The following is a 17,618-nucleotide window of genomic DNA, read 5'->3' as shown; positions in this document are numbered from 1 at the left end:
TAATTACAATAAGTGCCGAGTCTCGTTTTGCACTGCTGAGGGAAGCAGAGGTGCTGTGAAAGAAAGCCAGAAGGCAATTAATGAGCATTTGTACTCTACAGGAGTCAATAAATTGTGAAAGTCATCATATCCTGAGTCGTCCTCCACACCAGCGTTTTATCTGCGTATTAGAATTGATCTCAGTCCACATTAAAACGACTGAAAACGCGGATCACGTGACCATTCACCAACACTGGGCATGCGTGTGCCGGTGTAAACAGGGGCTGACAAAGCAGGGAAGGACACGTCATGACTGATAACACCCAATCATAGAGCCGAGCGTCAGCTTCTGCGTCATCGTTTCTAAACTCCTCCGTTTTGTCCGGTCTTCACTAAAACGCCCTCCGGATATTCAAAACGCAAAACGGAGCTGCAGCGTTTCTAAACATCTCCGTTTTAGGTCTTCGTTTTTCCCGTTTTAGTCTGGACGGGAGATGCAAACGTAGCAAAAGGTCTCCGTTTTTAAACGAAAACGCAGTAGTGTGGACGGGGCCTAAACCTAACCTTAACCCATGTACGCAAAAACGCACAAATACACACCAAGCCAAATCTCCTATTATAGGTGCCACACTGCCACTATAGGTGAAGAAAGATCTCCATGCACACTTCTTTTCTTGCATGGTATTGTTACTTCTACATTTACATTTATTTCTACTCCATTGGCTGTTGAATAAATATTTGAACCGCACTTGGACATGAATTCTCAGAAGCGACTCAAAAAGGGGATTTATGTGGTTTGTACTGTACCTCCTCTAGAGAGATGGCACTGTCCATGCTGAGGTTGGGCAGGAGGATGGTGATCTTTTCCATCTCACTCGTCTGACATTTCAGCAGACCGACACACATGTCGTAACACTCCAGCGCCTCCTCCATGTCACCCTAAAACAGTGCAAAAAATACTATCACACGCATTTATAAAAGTGTAACCTGGAAATTCAGTCAGCTCTACTCAAGATTATCGAATGTGTCTCACTAGCGTACAACACCTTTGTGAAGAACCATATAAGTTATGTACTGGTAATAGAAAGATATGTCTGCGTAGGGGTGTGCGATATGACGATTTTTAATCGTGGACGATTAAAAATGTCTCCACGATCTGCTTTTGAAGAAATATGGTAGTATCGTGTTACAGTGCATTCTATCAGTTCAGTTCTGGCGACACCGTCTCTCAACTGTACAACGCGACGTAGCCTACACATGATCACACGTTAAAGAATAGGTACGGGACACTGCAATTCACAAAAGTTCATTATTTGCATACGCCTTGCCTGTTAAACATTTAATTCACGTGCTGATGCGCTGTTCTAACATGCGCTTTCCTGACCGCATAACCCCCGACGCTCACAGGCACTAGAAGTCTGTCAAACAGCGCCTGAATACTGGACTAAGTTATCTCTCGAGTCTGATTATGCTAATACTGTTAAATACACACAATGTTTACATAAACAGACTATGTCTAAAGTGAAAGCAAACATTTGAGAGAATATCTGGTGTAATATGCGTCTATATTAAACGCGTCGCGTGCTGCTCTAAAAGCGACAGGAATAAATAGTACTGCCGCTTGTCCTTAAAGGGATAGTTCACAAAAAAAATAAAAAAATCCGTCATTATTTACTCACTCTAATGTTGTTCCAAACCTGTATTAATTTCTTTCTTGTGCTGAACACAAAAGACAATTTTTTTTTTTTAATGTGGGTAACCAAACAGTTGCTGGTCCCCATTAACTTCCAGGAGAGAACCTATAAAAAAAACCATAAGGGGACCAGCAACTGTTCGGTTACCCACATTATTCAAAATAACTTTTATTTTCAACAGAAGAAAGAAACTTATTCGGGTTTAAAACATCTTGAGAGAGTAAATTGAGACCATTTTCATTTTTGAGGGAACTATCCCTTTAGTGTTAATAAAACAAACAAAAAACACAAGGAGAAAATCACTCACTGACTGAGAACTTTAATATAGCTTTAATAAGAATCAATTTATTCAGTGAAGTCTATGTAGTGTTTTAATTTCATATTTGTTCATTTAATTACTTCAATGCTACTGCTAAATACACCTACTGCATCTGAAAAAATAAAGCACTATTTATTTAATTTGAATATTAATTTGTGTAATGTTTATCTTGTCTTATTTTTTTAATAACAAAGAAAATAATGACAAAGATTTTTATGTTTATGTTTTTTGTTTTTAACATTGGGACATTAGTTTGGCTGTAATGAACAGCCACTTGCAAAATATTAAAACCAACTTGAAAAAGAATCGTGATAAAAAATCGTGATCGTGATCTTCCTAAAAAAATCGTGATATGATATTTTTGCCATATCGCCCACCCCCATGTCTGCGTCTCTGATAACTGAGCTGTCTTACCTGAAAGGCGAGGTGTCGTGCTTTAAGCCAGTGAACTCTGACGGCAAAGGAGAGCCAGTCGTCTCCAAACAGATCTCTCTGAGACGAGGCCATGGTCAGGAGAAATATGTCCGATTGAAAGCACGTCTCTGAATCCGCATCCCCACAATCCCTTCCTGAAGCAGACATGGTCTTCCTATGAGACACTGTAAATCACACAGGCACAAGACATTTGTGTGATTACTTTTCATGGTGTGTGAAGTAATATCTGAATATGAGTTCCTGAAGTCAGGGGCGGACTTTGGGGTAAGCAGCCGCTTTGGGCCCCCGAAAAAAACCCTAGAAGCCTATATAAATCATCTATTCTATCATATATTGTATGGCCTGTCTATAACCATGTTAACTACATCTGCTCAAACATAAAAATCCAATTTTACATTGAGAAAATACAACAGTTGCAGGTTAGAGAAGTGCAATCAAAAATATGCAAGATTGTTTCGCCACCAGGGGTCGCTAACCTCTTACAATAACAAAGGCGTATATTCTGCATTAAGCTGAATTATGGATCTTGACGTCAAGCTGATGGATCTTTTATGGTTGAGTGAATACAGTGATGTTTTCAACATGACTGTGGTGTGAAGCAGTGCGCGATTGCTAGCCGTATGCTAGCGCCACATGCAACGCGAGTCCCGCGGATATAAAGGAATAAGGACATTTAATTCTACCGAACTACACGCTGAATTACTCACACAGGTCAGCTTATTAGAGGAATTAAACTTGAGCTAACGCAGCGCTGCTTCACTTGCTCTAACAGTTTCACTATCACACTAAACGTGTGTTGAATTTTGTTAGTTGGGTTGTTTGTTGGCTGTATGAGGCTAAGCTAGATTAACAATAGAGAATAACATACAGATCATATTCTAACTTTTCATCATGTTGAACTATATAACATTTATTAGCTTTATGCACATTTTCTCACCTGTCTAATAAAGCACACGCAACACTCGCGTCTCTGTCAAGTGGAAGTTAGTCGCGGACGTGGAGCTCTCGGCATGTTGATCTTCGTTTTAGTCTTCTTTTTGTCTCAAAGTCTGCCTGCCATGGTCCAAAACGTTTGAACAAAACAACAACAGCGTGAGCGTCCTGCTAGGCATAACGGACATAACCGACCCAGTTGTCCACGTCTGTCGCCATGGTTACTATTGCAATACGAGGTCAAACCTGGCGGAAACCGGGGGTGACGCGAATATGACGTCACACGCCCCGTTTCCTCGGATAAAATCGCAATTTTCTCACGATTTACAAGTAGCTGGAAACATTTGAGATATTTTAAGTAATCAACTAAACAAATATATAACATTGGCCTAGTGCTTTTTGGATATTTTACTGCAAAAATCCTGCATGTTGTAACTTTATTTAACTGTAAATAGTTTGTGAATTTAGTTTTTTTGTGTGAATTCAATTGTATTTCATTTTACATTGATAAAAAACAAATGTACAAATGTAGAAAGAAAAATAGGTAGCCTATATATAAAAAAAAAAGAGAGAGTTGACTGTTAGGGCTCCATGACAGAAATCGCTTAGCGCCCCCCAAAAATCTAAAGGCGGGCGTACACAGTGCGAGTTCACATTTACATTTATTCATTTAGCTGACGCTTTTATCCAAAGCGACTTACAATTGCTATAAATGTCAGAGGTCGCACACCTCTTAAAGGAACACTCCGACTTTTTGGGACTTTAGCCTATTCACCTTACCCCCCAGAGTTAGATAAGTCCATACATACCTTTTTCATCTCCGTGCGTGCTATAAGTCTGTTTGACGCACCCACCGCTAGCCTAGCTTAGCACAAAGACTGGATGTGAATGGTTGCAGCTTTCATACTGATCCAAATGAGTGGCAAAATAACGCAAACGTTTTCCTATTTACATGTTGTGGTTTGTATAGTCACAGAGTGTGCAAATATCAAGGCCATATGAGACACAGACATCTTTTGACCGTATAAATACTATATTTTCTGAAGGGGAAGCACTGCTACTTGGGCAGAGTGATAACAATCACCTGAGACGCACCGTGACGAGGAGCAGAGAGTTCGCTTCGCTCAGCGTTGGAATAAAGAGGCAGCAATTACTAACGTTAGATAGAAAAGCATAGTTTATCATGGGTGTTTGCTTTATTGTATGAGCTGTGACAATAAACAGGGGAGACCAGGTAATACAGTACCATGTTTCATTGATTTCCAACCAAAAACGCACCCAGATTTATAAATATCACATGAATAAATAATTATTATTACAGGAATCAATATATTTTAAATGCAATTTATTAGCTGAACCAAATGTAGGCTATTTAGCCTATATAATATACAGTATTGCATTACTATAGGATAGAATAAGGGGAAAGTAATAGCACAAATTGTTTTTGCACAATGAACTCACAGCCTATCGTACCCTTTTGCACGCTCAAGTTCGTTATTTCCATGGTTATTTCAAATTTAGGCTAGGCGCGCAGCGCGCAGGGTGCAAGTTCAACGCGGTGAACGCGCTCGTTTTTTTTCCCCAAGCGCGTCCGCACCGCATCAAGATAAAAACATATTCATACCCTAATCATATAATAGTCTCACTAACGTTACATTAGATCTGGCTAAAGGCACTGTTACAGTAGGTCATCTAAAAACATAACGGAACACAACACTTACCTCAGCCGCAGGTGATCCACTGTCCTGTCTGTGCTATCGATGGGATGGCCGTATCCTTCAGCACATTATGGTCCGTGTGGCAAATTCCATTTTTTCAAAATAGTCGTCCTCATTGAAATGTACCGAGCAAACATAATGTCCCTTGATAATCTTAGGTGTGTTTGGATAAATATCCAGAGTAAGTTAGCCATTTCTTCATCCAGTCAGCGTTTTTAGTTGGAATTCTGTGAAACATGGTTACCTCCCCTGTTTACAGTCGCAGCTATTTACAATAGAGCGAAAACCCATGACTCTAAACTACGCTTTTACTATTTATAAATTGCTGACTCTATTACCCAAACACCGAGCGAACTCTCCGCTCCTCACCACTGCGTGTCTCCGGTGATGCGGTTATTACGCCGTCAAAGTAGCAGTGCTTCGCCTTCAGAGAATAGTTCCCAGGTTTTATACGGTTAAAAGATGTCTGTGTCTCATTTGACTTTGTTATTTGTACATTATGTGACTATACAAATCACAACATGTAAATAGGAAAACGTTTGCGTTATTTTGCCACTCATTTGGATCAGTATGAAAGCTGCAACCAGTCACATCGAGTCTTTGTGCTAAGCTAGGCTAGCGGTGGGTGCGTCAAACAGACTTATAGCACGCACGGAGATGAAAAAGGTATGTATGGACTTATCTAACTCTGGGGGGTAAGGTGAATAGGCTAAAGTCCCAAAAAGTCGGAGTGTTCCTTTAAAGGAGAACTCCGGCGAACAATGAACCTTTGGTCTAATAAAACATCGGTACCTAGTCAACCGTTCTCTGAGATTTGTTTTCATGATAATCGAATGTAAAGAGTTTTATCTCTAAAAACTGTTAAGCGTATAATGCTAGTAATGGGGGCATTGACTAAGTAAAACAGAAATTGCTAGTTTATACCACTAACAAGGCTCAAAATAGCCCCACACTAACACAGAAACATAATGAGGGTCCATACATGCAAACCGAAGCATTGAGAACTTTGTAAGTGTACAGACCGTTTAATAAGAAGATACTTTATGAAGACAGTTCACTTCGTGTGTACAGGCAGGAGCCATCTTAGGAAATAGTCTTGATAAGTCAAACCACGAACGTTGTTCATCCAGTTCAGAAGTTCGCTGAACTTCATACAGTTCAGATCACTCAGCACGTCGTTCGTGATTTGACTTATCGAGACTATTTCCTAAGATGGCTCCTGTCCTATGCGACTCGGCTCGCATTTCCTCTGACACACTGCGAGCCGCGACCATCACCGATTTCCACACGATCATCTGCGAGCTCGTAAAACAGTAAAAATCGCACCGTGTACGCCCGCCTTAAGTCCACCCCTGGACTTAATGATGATGTCAAACACATGACAAACATTTGACTGATTGTATGTTCTTACTGTTCTTGCCCTTCGTCATAGACTTCTGTTCCAACTGCAGCTCCAGACAGCAGAGACTCATCAGCATCATTTCCTGTTAGACGAGAGGCAGTGTAATATGATGATGTACTGTACAGTGGTCAGACCTGCAAACATCTATTGCACGTTGAAATCATGAAAAATTAAATCCGTATGTAATCCAGAAATACTGTACATTTCAAAATAATAGTCAGTTATCTATTACGGACCGTTTACTTTTTTTTTGTAAATTTAATTTAAATTAGTGCTGTCAAACGATTAATCGCATCCAAAATAAAATTTTGTGTTTACATAATATGTGTGTGTGTGGTGTGTATAATTATTTTATAAATATAAATACACACACATGCTTGTATATATTTAAGAAATATTTTCATGTATATACTGTATATAGATTTATATACAATTTATATTATATATAAATATAAATATTTTATATAGAAATAATATTTTTTTCTTAAATATACATGCATGTGTGTGTATTTATATATACAAAATAATTATACACAGTGCACCCACATATATTATGTAAACACAAACTTTTATTTTGGATGCGATTATTCGTTTGACAGCACTAGTTTAAATGATCTGTATTGGTGGGGTGTATATATATATATACACACATACATATACAAATGGCAGTTTTTCTCGTGGTATCAAAGATGGAATCGAATATCGATATTTTTAACTGTATCGTACTGAAGTTGGAAAAAGCAATGATGTGAAAGTTTAAGTTCATTTCATGCAATTAAGAGCCTTCAAAAAACAATCAGGCCAATCTACTATATTGTAATGAAATGAAAGCAATATGCATTACAGTTGTTGTTGTTTTTTTTAAAGAAATACTTCTATTCAGCAAGTATACATTAAATTAAGCAAAAGTAAAAGTAAAGATTTTCACATTGTTACATCAGATTTCTATTTCAAATAAATTGTATTCAACGATTCAAAGAATCCTGAAAAAAAAAGATCACGTTTCCGTAAAAATATGAAGCAACACTATTTTCAACATAACATAATAATAGATGTTTATTGAGCATTCAAATGTCTGAAGGATCATGTGACACTAAAGACTGGAGGAATTATTCTGAAAATTCAGCTTTGCATCACAGGAATAAATTACTTCTTTTTTTCTTTACAATTATTTTAAATGATCCTGTTAGCTTAAGAAAATAACAGCTAAACTTTTAATTATTCAGTTTATGGTGTGTTTGTGACCTAGTTTTTGCCAAAAGCACACTCATTAAAGTCCTCAGTCTGTCTGTTTCTCAGCAGCTCCACTGGGAGAAATACAGCAGGTTCAGGTGGCATGATGAATAGAGTTGTGTTGCCAGGCAGGTGCAAGCAGTGGGGAAAAAAAAGTATCCTACATAGTAGGATACTTTGGAAGTCAATGAGACCAGAAACTGTCTGGTTACTGATATTCTCCTAAATATCAGAAAATCGGCTGAAAATCGGCAAAACTCAACTGTTTAAAGGGTTAGTTCACCCAAAAATGAAAATTAAGTCATTAATTACTCACCCCCATGCTGTACCAACCCCGTAAGACCTTCGTTCATCTTCGGAACACAAATTAAGATATTTTTGATTGAATCTGAGGGCTGGATGACTCTTCCATAGACAGCCTGAGGGACTGGCTCTTGACGGCCCAGAAAGTCATTAAAAGAAAAGGTTTAAATATTCCATGTGCCTACAGTGGCTCAACTATAACTTTATCAAGCGACGAGACTACTTTTTGTGCGAAAAAAAACGTAAATAACGACTTTATTCGACTTTCCATTACTTCCTTATGGGCGCATGCGCGAGAACTGAGACGAGACCGTTCTTCTTCGACTACTTTTTGTTACTGGCTGCTCCGCTTAGGAGTTTTACCGCCCCCTACCGTATAAGATGACGTACTGATATAGCCGGAGGCGCAAAACGTTTTGTTTACAAGCAGTACGTCATCTTATACGGTAGGGGGCGGTAAAACTCCTAAGCGGAGCAGCCAGTAACAAAAAGTAGTCGAAGAAGAACGGTCTCGTCTCAGTTCTCGCGCATGCGCCCATAAGGAAGTAATGGAAAGTCGAATAAAGTCGTTATTTACGTTTTTTTTTCGCACAAAAAGTAGTCTCGTCGCTTGATAAAGTTATAGTTGAGCCACTGTAGGCACATGGAATATTTAAACCTTTTCTTTTAATGACTTTCTGGGCCGTCAAGAGGCAGTCCCTCAGGCTGTCTATGGAAGAGTCATCCAGCTCTCAGATTCAATCAAAAATATCTTTATTTGTGTTCCGAAGATGAACGAAGGTCTTACGGGGTTGGTACAGCATGGGGGTGAGTAATTAATTACTTAATTTTCATTTTTGGGTGAACTAACCCTTTAACTCTGAGGGGGTTGTAAAATGAGCCTATTTCCAAAAAAAGTGGAGTATCCCTTTAATAACACTGTTTTGCCGGTTATAGAGTTCTAATAACGGTGTTCAACTGTAACCGTAGGTCTCAAGGTTATATAATAACCCTCACACCCCTACATGACTATCTTTCAAAGTTGTACTAGCATGAACCAGTAAATGTCTCACCTTTATGTGCTGGTTGTTGGAGTCTCTGAGCAGTGGGTTGGGCAGCCCAGAGCTGTGTTTCCTCCAGCATATGAAGAGATCCAGCACCACTCCAGCGAGACCCGCTGGCCACTCCTCCAGAAACATCTGCCCCACCGCCTTCAGGAACCGTATCATCAGCTCCAGGATGCCTCCGTTCTGCATGTTCGCCAGCAGGAACGCATGCACATCCTTGCGCTCTGAGGAACCACGGAGAACCGAGAGAAAATGCAGAAGCAGATGCAGAAAGAAATAAAACAAAGAATAAAACGAAAACCTCAGTGTCTGTACCTGACTCCATAGAGATGATGTACTCAGAGGAGTTGGACCCGGAGCCGCGGTTCAGCTGGGAATCCGGTTTGACATTACAATGAGAGTCCATGTTACTGAGACTCTCCTCATCTTCATCGTCTTCAAACTTTTTCAACCTGAAAATAAAGCAGCTCAACATAAAAGGAAGACCTTTTTTGACTTGGCATTTTTGCATCAAGTGCCTCTATTATGCTTTTTTAGATATGACCTTTCATGCAGTGTGTAAAATAGCTGTTCATTCATGTAAAAGGTCTGCAAATGATAATTGGAGTTATTTTCTCCCAAAAAAAAAGATTCTGAAGTGCCTGAAACGAGTCGTCAGTAATTCCCGTCTTATTTTGCATAATGCCAGTCTATGGTGTTCATTGGCAGCTTGTGAACAGCGTCTACTTTGACCACCAAACACTGTAGTTGTAACTGAGAGTGGAAGAGTTTGGTTTGTGTTGTCTAAAAAAAATCTGTGCTACAAAAAAAAAAAAAATACTAATAATTTCATGCGCTGGAATTGATACAGTAAAACCGACACCATTGTTACGGTTGGTATCACTGTGTATCATTTGTTTAGAAAAATCCGGTGCTAAAATTCATAGGTAATGAGTGTTTGCATCTGACCAATCAGAGCAACTCTCGGAAAGGAGGGGCTTAGAGAGACTGAATCCTTTATTAAACTGTTTCAGACACTGTGAGGAAAGAGCTGATACTGCAATGTATATTATGAGAAAATGTAAATGTTTAACCTGTTAACTGTCACCCCCCCTTTTTTGAATAGACATGAAAATGCACATTTCGAACTTAAATGGTTGTAATTCAAGAATGCTTTGGAATATAGACATATGATTGGTCTTGTTTTAAAGAAGACATTTGGCAGATTTTTGTAGAAGTGAACAAAATTAAGAAAGTGAAACAGAAAAAAAGTTATAGAAGTTTAAGTTTATGGAAATGTACAATGTAAAAATATTAATTATTCATATTTTACATAAAATATATATTTTCAAAACCTGGGCTACTCTAAAATGGCAGAAAGATCAAAGCCAAAAATCTGAACAAGTTGTGTTTCAAATTTTAGGTTGATATCTCAAAAAATGAGCTTTCAGTAAGATTTTGTTTGAGCGCAGTACCAAACTTTTTCACTAGGGCACAATCAGACTCCATTACTGCCCATATAAGGGCGCCTGCATTTCCATTCGTGTTTTGAGTGATATGAACCATTATTTTCACAATTTTCATACAATTTCTGAAGTAGAGATCCTATTCAGAAGTAGCATGGGAAGTTTGGCAGATTTTGATAAGAATTGAACCTCTAAGAAACACATACAAAGAACACGCATGTAAGTCATAGCTAGCTGCCACGTCACAAATGGTGAATTTATTATTTTTTTCTTGATATTTCAAACTTTTCAGACCTTTTTTTCCAAAATAATTGAATGGATTCTATCTTTTGAACTTTTGGCATGAAAACAAACTGAGGTATCTACCATTTTTTCATGATTTTTCATGTTTACTGCTATTTTAAAATAAAGGTCTGAACACGCCTTATGAGTATGAAAATATTCTTGTTTTATATTGATAAATTATGGCTCCTCTGTAATATATTTTGAAAATCAGTCACCAAATATGGAAACTAGAGATTGTAAGCTTTCAAATGATATATAGTTTGTCAATATTATTTAAGGTATTTACTAAGATATTATTGTTTTAAAAATATAGTGGCAAACGTCCCACCTGTGGGACGGTGACAGTTAAGTGTTAACCTTGGATGCATGTAAACCTATTATAGGAGACTCCAAAACAAAATTAATTGAACCTTTAAAATATTATAATAGGGGCACTTTAAAACAATGACACTGATTAATAAATAATCAGGTGTCTCACTTTAGCTGTATTGACCCTACTACAGGCAGTTAAAGCACATGTATATTTGAGATCTAATATACAATTGAGTGCAGGAGGATTCACTCAATGTGACGAAACAAAAATAGAAAGCTCATGTCTGACAAAATGTCTCTTAGGCCTCATTTACACTGCATGGTTCAAGTGACCCGTTTATAAATCGGGTGATAAATCCGTTTTTGAAGACATTTCACGAGATATGAGGCATTGTTTTAAGTGCTCGTGGCTAGAGCCTCTCCTCTTTTTTTCTCCGCCGTACGAGACCAATGTTTCGATGACTTATTGAAATATTGTGGAAAGAAAACACTGGATAATTTTATTCACATCTGCATCCATTGAATTTCGTGCTGTTTTGCTTAATTTCCCGGGTCAGAACGTCTGCATTTGGTAGTTTCAGCAGCAGTGTTGGGAGTAACGCATTACAAAAGTAATACATTACAGTAACATATTACTTTTTGCTGTAACGCAGTAGTGTAAGGCATTACTAATCAATTTTCAGTAATATTTTACTCGTTACATGTTCAGTGAGGCTTGTATTACAGTTGTATTACAGTGTATTGTCTGCTTTTACTTCTTAAAGGCAACAGACTATGTGAAAGTTTTAAAGCAGTCTTTTAGTGCCAGTTCAGAGCGGTCGCGTCTGTAACATTGTTTTTTCCTCATAAATGCGAACACGAAAACTAAAATAAAATGAATATTTTAAGTTCTATGAAGACTGGAGAGCCAACCCTTCCTCATCCGATTTGCGCAGTGTAATTAACAGAATTACAAAAAATATATTTTGCCTCCTATTTTTTTGTCACGCATGAATGTGTGTCTTTTCCCTAATATTAAAAATAAAACATAGACTGATATTTGTCTAATGTCTGGAGTCCTTTACGGAAGTAGCCTATATACGTTTCAATACATGTATTTTCTGAGAATTTTTATTTCAAGTTTTGACTGCAAATGTCATGTCCATAATGCTGGACTTCCCCAATTTTAAATAATTTATCCTCGACTAGTTTTGTGGTGTAGGTCTACGTATTTTATAATGTTAACTTCAAATAATACTAATAGCCTAATTTAAAGATAAGGCAGCATTGGATCTGGACGGTAAGGAGAATAACGCTGGAGTTGGAAGAGGTGTGTCGCGATTCTGTAGGTTCGTGGATCTGAGTCGTGTGGCGAATCGCGATTTCGGTTTCATATTGCATATCGTTACAGCCCCAAAGTTAAGTTCTACTTAGTTATTTTGGTGAAAGTAACTCAAAAGTAATACATGAGTAATGTAACGCATTACAATTATGGGACAGTAATATTGTAAGGTAATGAATTACTTGTAAATAACAGTAACTAGTAATACCTAATGTATTACAGTTTGGAAGTAACTTGCACAACACTGTTCAGCAGTGGATAGTGTAAATGCAAAAATCGGATATGGGTCACTTTTAAAAGATGATCAAAAAGTCAGAAAATCGGATTTGGGCATCAAGACCTGCAGTGTAAATGAAGAGTTCAGATGCAAAAGCCTCTAAATGCCATTTGAAATTTTCTTCTAAATTTACCATTTTTATCAAACTTGTATATTTAAGTTCAGTAATTTCACTTAAATGAAAATTAATAGGTAATCTTCATTGCCATTTAAGTGAAATTACTGAACTTAAATATACAAGCTTGATAAAAATGATCATTTTAGAAGAAAATTTCAAATGTCACTTAGAGGCTTTTGCATCTGAACTCTTCAAATGCAGCCTTAAAGCCTTGCTTGATACGGTCACAGCAGGTACAACAAAAAAACCCTGAATAGATAATTAGTAAAATAATCACCTAGAAGGCAGGAATTTGAGCAGAAGCTCTTGGAAGTCGATCTTCTCTTCTTTCTTGCATTTGGTGTTGCGGACACGTGCAGAGCGTCTCTTTGCCGTCTCTATGTTGTCTTCTACCACACGTTTTCTCTTGGTGCCTTTTTTCGATTTATCACTCAAGGCAGCGTCCAGAGCTGTAGGGTCAACATCATCCGTGTCATAGTGTTACTTTTGAAATATATAAAATATATACATTACATGCAGTCAAACCAAAATGTAGTCAGACACTTTCAATATTTCTCACGTTTTCAGAGTTTATTCACTATAGTTTAGAAAATGGTAATAAAGGAAAAGAACTTTATCAAGTTATCAAATCAGTCGATATTTCACTGGTTTTGTCCGTCCTTCTGTTAGACGTTCTCACACATGAATTATGTTGATCATCTGTCAGCTGTTCATTTTAACTACACAATTAGAGAATACCAGTTTAGCTCAACCAATCACCAAGCAATGCTTCATGTGGTTCAGTCTGTGTGTCAAAAGCTCGCATTAGCGATTACAGAAAAAACACTTCAGCAAAACATGATCCGGTCAAAGTGTCTGAACATTTCTTCTGGTAGTCACTGTATGAAGAATTATTAGGTATAATATGTCACCGTTTACTTTATTTTGCAATCCTCACTTACATAAATATACTATAGTTTCCTACACCCACTAGTAAAAAAAAATGATATGTGGTGTCTGAATAATTTTTGGTTTGACTGTATACAGGGTTTGAAATTAACTTTTTCAACCACCGGCAAATTTGGCACCTACGTTTTTATTAACCATTCAGAACTTCAACTAGCCTCCCAAAAAATGAACCAGATTAACCGTCACAGCTGACACAACATACATATTATAAAATTCGGATTTCATAAATTCATTTCTTCTTTAAACAAAATCTCCTCATCACCAAAAATGTGTTTTAGTGCAATGAACATCCAAAAAATGTAGGATGTTGAAAAATAACACTGTAAATGCTTTTAAATCTTCACTATTGCTTTAATGCACATGAATAAGCGCACCATGCTGTAGTCAAGTGCATGTTCACGTAAGCCAAATATGCGAAATACGCTGTATTTAATATATCATGGTGACTCACGAGTTCAGTATTTGCGTAGCCTGGATGCCAGCCCGAACTCCGCCCACAACATTTTTTGGTCGGGAAGTTCGGTCTGGACTCGATCCACTGAGGAGTAATTATGATCAGACAAGAAACGTTCGGGCCAATCAAATTGCCAGGGCGGGCTTTATACGATGATGGACAGGTGATCTGCAGGGACGTAATCATCACGTTATCAAAGAGCGCTAACTGGTTTCCCTCAGAGATGACGGAAGCTGGAGAATTGAGATGTATAGATTCCGCTATCGCGTCTTTTGTTAAAATAAATCGTCAGCGCATTCATTTTAAATAAAAATAAATCAGATAAATCGAAAGATATTTTTGGCGTCCTTCCTGCATGATTCGGCAAAAGTGTAGTTTGTTGTTGTGGTTTCTCCTTTGGTGGCCCTCATGGAGAAGTAAGTAAAAGAAGCAACAATCGTTATTTAACCTCTAATCTAAAATAAGTAAGTTCTGCAGTTGAAAACTGCGCTATGCAAAGGAGTTGACTTACTGCGTTGCTCTGATTGGTTGTAGGTTTACCGACTATCCAATTGAGTGCAGAGGGGTTTTTTTCCTGGTTCGGTTACGACACGCCTCATAATCAAAGCCCAACTGAGGAGTTGCAGACTTATATTCTCACTAGAATATGACGAAGTCAGGCTAGTATTTGCGCTTAATCTGCACAGATTTGGTTTACACAAATTCCCCAGGAAAATAACACGCCAAATTGGCTCGTGATTTGACAGCGTTCCCCGCCACAGTTGATTTTTACCCCCATTTGGCGGGTTGGTGGTGTTAATTTCAATCCCAGACTGTATATGAAGAGTTCAGATGCAAAAGCCTCTAAGTGCCATTTGAAATTTTCTTCTTTAATGATCATTTTTATCAAGCTTATATGTTCAAGTTCAGTAATTTCACTTAAATGATAATTAATAGGTAATCCTCAATGCAATTTAAGTGAAATTACTGAACTTAATTATACAAGTTTGATAAAAATCATCATTAAAGAAGAAAATTTCAAATGGCATTTAGAGGCTTTTGCATCTGAACTCTTCATATGTTCATGCATCATGTATGCATTTATGCATGCTCGGTCCAGGAGGGCCACTGTCCTGCAGAGTTTACTCCCAACCCTAATCATCACACCTGAGCAAGCTAATCAAGGTCTTCAGGATCAGTAGAAACTCACAGGTAGGTGTGTTTGTTTAGGGTTGGAGTTAAACTCTGCAGGACAGTGGGTTTGTACTAACCCGCAGTAGTAACCGTGGTAAGAGCAGCATCCTCCGCTCCATTGGCAACAGTAGTGGTGATCGTGGTTGTGCTGATCTCGATAATGCTCTGGCTCTGTGGTACTCCTGAAGGAGCGATGGGGTCAGCCAGCGGTGGGACGAGCTGTTCGGTGCACGGGGGTTGGCTGGAGATGGGGCTGTTGGGAACAGGAGGAGGGGCAGGGGGGGCTTGAGGTACAATGACGATGATGGGAGGCTGAGGAGGGTCTGGAGCAGCAGGGGTGGGCACGGGTGTGCTGGTGGGCATTTGCAGGAGGCACTCCGGGTCACGGTACATTGACAAATCAATTCGGCGGCCAAAGTCAGGCCGTGGGACCAGGCAAGCGTTCTGGTGTTTGTACATGGCCAGGAAACTCTCCCCCACACTCTTCCATCTACACGGATAACAATACATCACACAGAGAAATAATAATTAAGTGCGTCAGCGGCCTTTTTTGAGTAGAGAAGAATATATATTTTTTAGGGCTGTGCAAAAGTTAATTGCGATTAATCGCATCCAAAATAAAAGTCTGTGTTTACATAATATATTTGTGTGTGCTGTATATAATTATTTTGTATATATAAATACCTATGCATGCATGTATATATTTAAGAATTATTTGCGCTTAAATTCTTTATATATTTATAAATACATAATCTATATTATATAAATATAAATATTTTATATATGAATAACACATTTTCTTAAATATATACATGCATGTGTGTGTATTTATATATACAACATAATTATAAACAGCACACACAAATATATTATGTAAACACAGACTTTTATTTTGGATGCGATTAATCGCAATTAATTTTTGCACAGCCCTAATATTTTTAAATAAAATCAAATAAAACAACTGAAGAATGCGTTTCGAGCTGTAACTAGTGGTGGGCGATACAAACAACTGTTCAAAAGTTTAGGGTCAGTACGTTTTTGCAGCACAACTGTTTACATCATTCATTCAGCAATTTCACTGGCCACAATTTTGACATTGATACAACAGGAAAAACTGGGTAACGCTTCCTTTTACAGTACAGTACTTACAGTGTATTTACCTAGAAAGTACTGGCTAATTTAAGGTAAGTACGTGGAACAGGGGTAGGTTCAGGGTTAGTACTAGTTATTACCCAGTAATTGTAGTTACTAAAATAAGTACATAGTATTTACATGGGTAACTGGACTGTAAAAGGAAGCGTTACCAAAAACTGTCCAATGGATATTTTTAATATTATCTCATAATTTGGCAGTAAGAATATTAGGCTGCTGTCACTTTAAGACCTGCGTTTACACATGCGCTCAACTGTTAAAAACATTATTGACTTTGGTAACACTTTATTTGAAGGGGTGTGCATAAGACTGACATGACACTGTCATAAACATGACATAACACCTGTCATGAACATGATGGAGTCTTTATGAATGTTTATGACTGTTGTCATTAAGTGTCATTCGGTAAATTATGACACTTTCAATGCAAAGTTGACATTGTTTAAAATGTCTTTGTTATGACAACTTGACATTAACAAAGATAGAAATGTCTTTGTTATGACAACCTGACATTAACCAAGAAATTATAACTAGTCCAATGTGTTCCACTTTACTTGAGGTAAGGGGAAATATAAATGACACTGTTGTTAAAGCATTTTAACCCTTAACGCCATCTTTATAACTAGTACAATGTGTTCCACTTTACTTGAGGACAAGTAAAATATTTATGTCACAGTTATAATGGTGTCATGACAACCAAAGTTAAAACCAACCATAACATATGATAGGGTAATGTAATGTTAACACAAAGCTAAATAACTTCTTTAAGTTTGATAATTAGACTTGTTATGGCATATTTGTGACAGGTTGAGAGGTTATGATTTCTTGGTTAATGTCAAGTTGTCATAACAAAGACATTTTAAACAATGTCAACTTGTCATTAAGTGTCATTCGGTAAATTATGACACTTTTAATGCAAACAGTCATAAACATTCATAAAGACTCCATGTTCATGACAGGTGTTATGTCAAGTTTATGACAGTGTCATGTCAGTCTTATGCACACCCCTTCAAATAAAGTGTTACCCTGACGTTACAAGTTTACGTGAATACTCATGAAGACTGGCATTTT

At 37.7% G+C, this 17,618-nt stretch overlaps 1 protein-coding gene across 6 annotated transcripts in view; it reads right to left on the bottom strand.

Moving 5' to 3' along the window:
* cabin1 (calcineurin binding protein 1) overlaps window positions 1–17,618 on the bottom strand; it is a 154,608-nt gene that overhangs the window by 123,934 nt on the left and 13,056 nt on the right. For all 6 annotated transcript variants that reach the window (XM_089119272.1, XM_039675057.2, XM_039675058.2 and 3 more), the window contains exons 9-15: window positions 15,473–15,885; window positions 13,098–13,269; window positions 9,378–9,514; window positions 9,069–9,286; window positions 6,490–6,562; window positions 2,407–2,591; window positions 787–918 (exon numbers count right to left, since the gene is read on the bottom strand). In XM_089119272.1, the coding sequence (XP_088975398.1) occupies window positions 787–918; window positions 2,407–2,591; window positions 6,490–6,562; window positions 9,069–9,286; window positions 9,378–9,514; window positions 13,098–13,269; window positions 15,473–15,885 (1,330 nt within the window). The remainder of the gene's footprint in view (window positions 1–786; window positions 919–2,406; window positions 2,592–6,489; window positions 6,563–9,068; window positions 9,287–9,377; window positions 9,515–13,097; window positions 13,270–15,472; window positions 15,886–17,618) is intronic.

This window comes from Pimephales promelas, chromosome 14 (genome assembly GCF_988280905.1).
Source record: "Pimephales promelas chromosome 14, fPimPro1.hap1.1, whole genome shotgun sequence".
Lineage (NCBI taxonomy): Eukaryota > Metazoa > Chordata > Actinopteri > Cypriniformes > Leuciscidae > Pimephales > Pimephales promelas.
The sequence above is the reverse complement of the archived record's forward strand: the minus strand, read 5'-3'. Positions and strand labels throughout refer to the sequence as shown.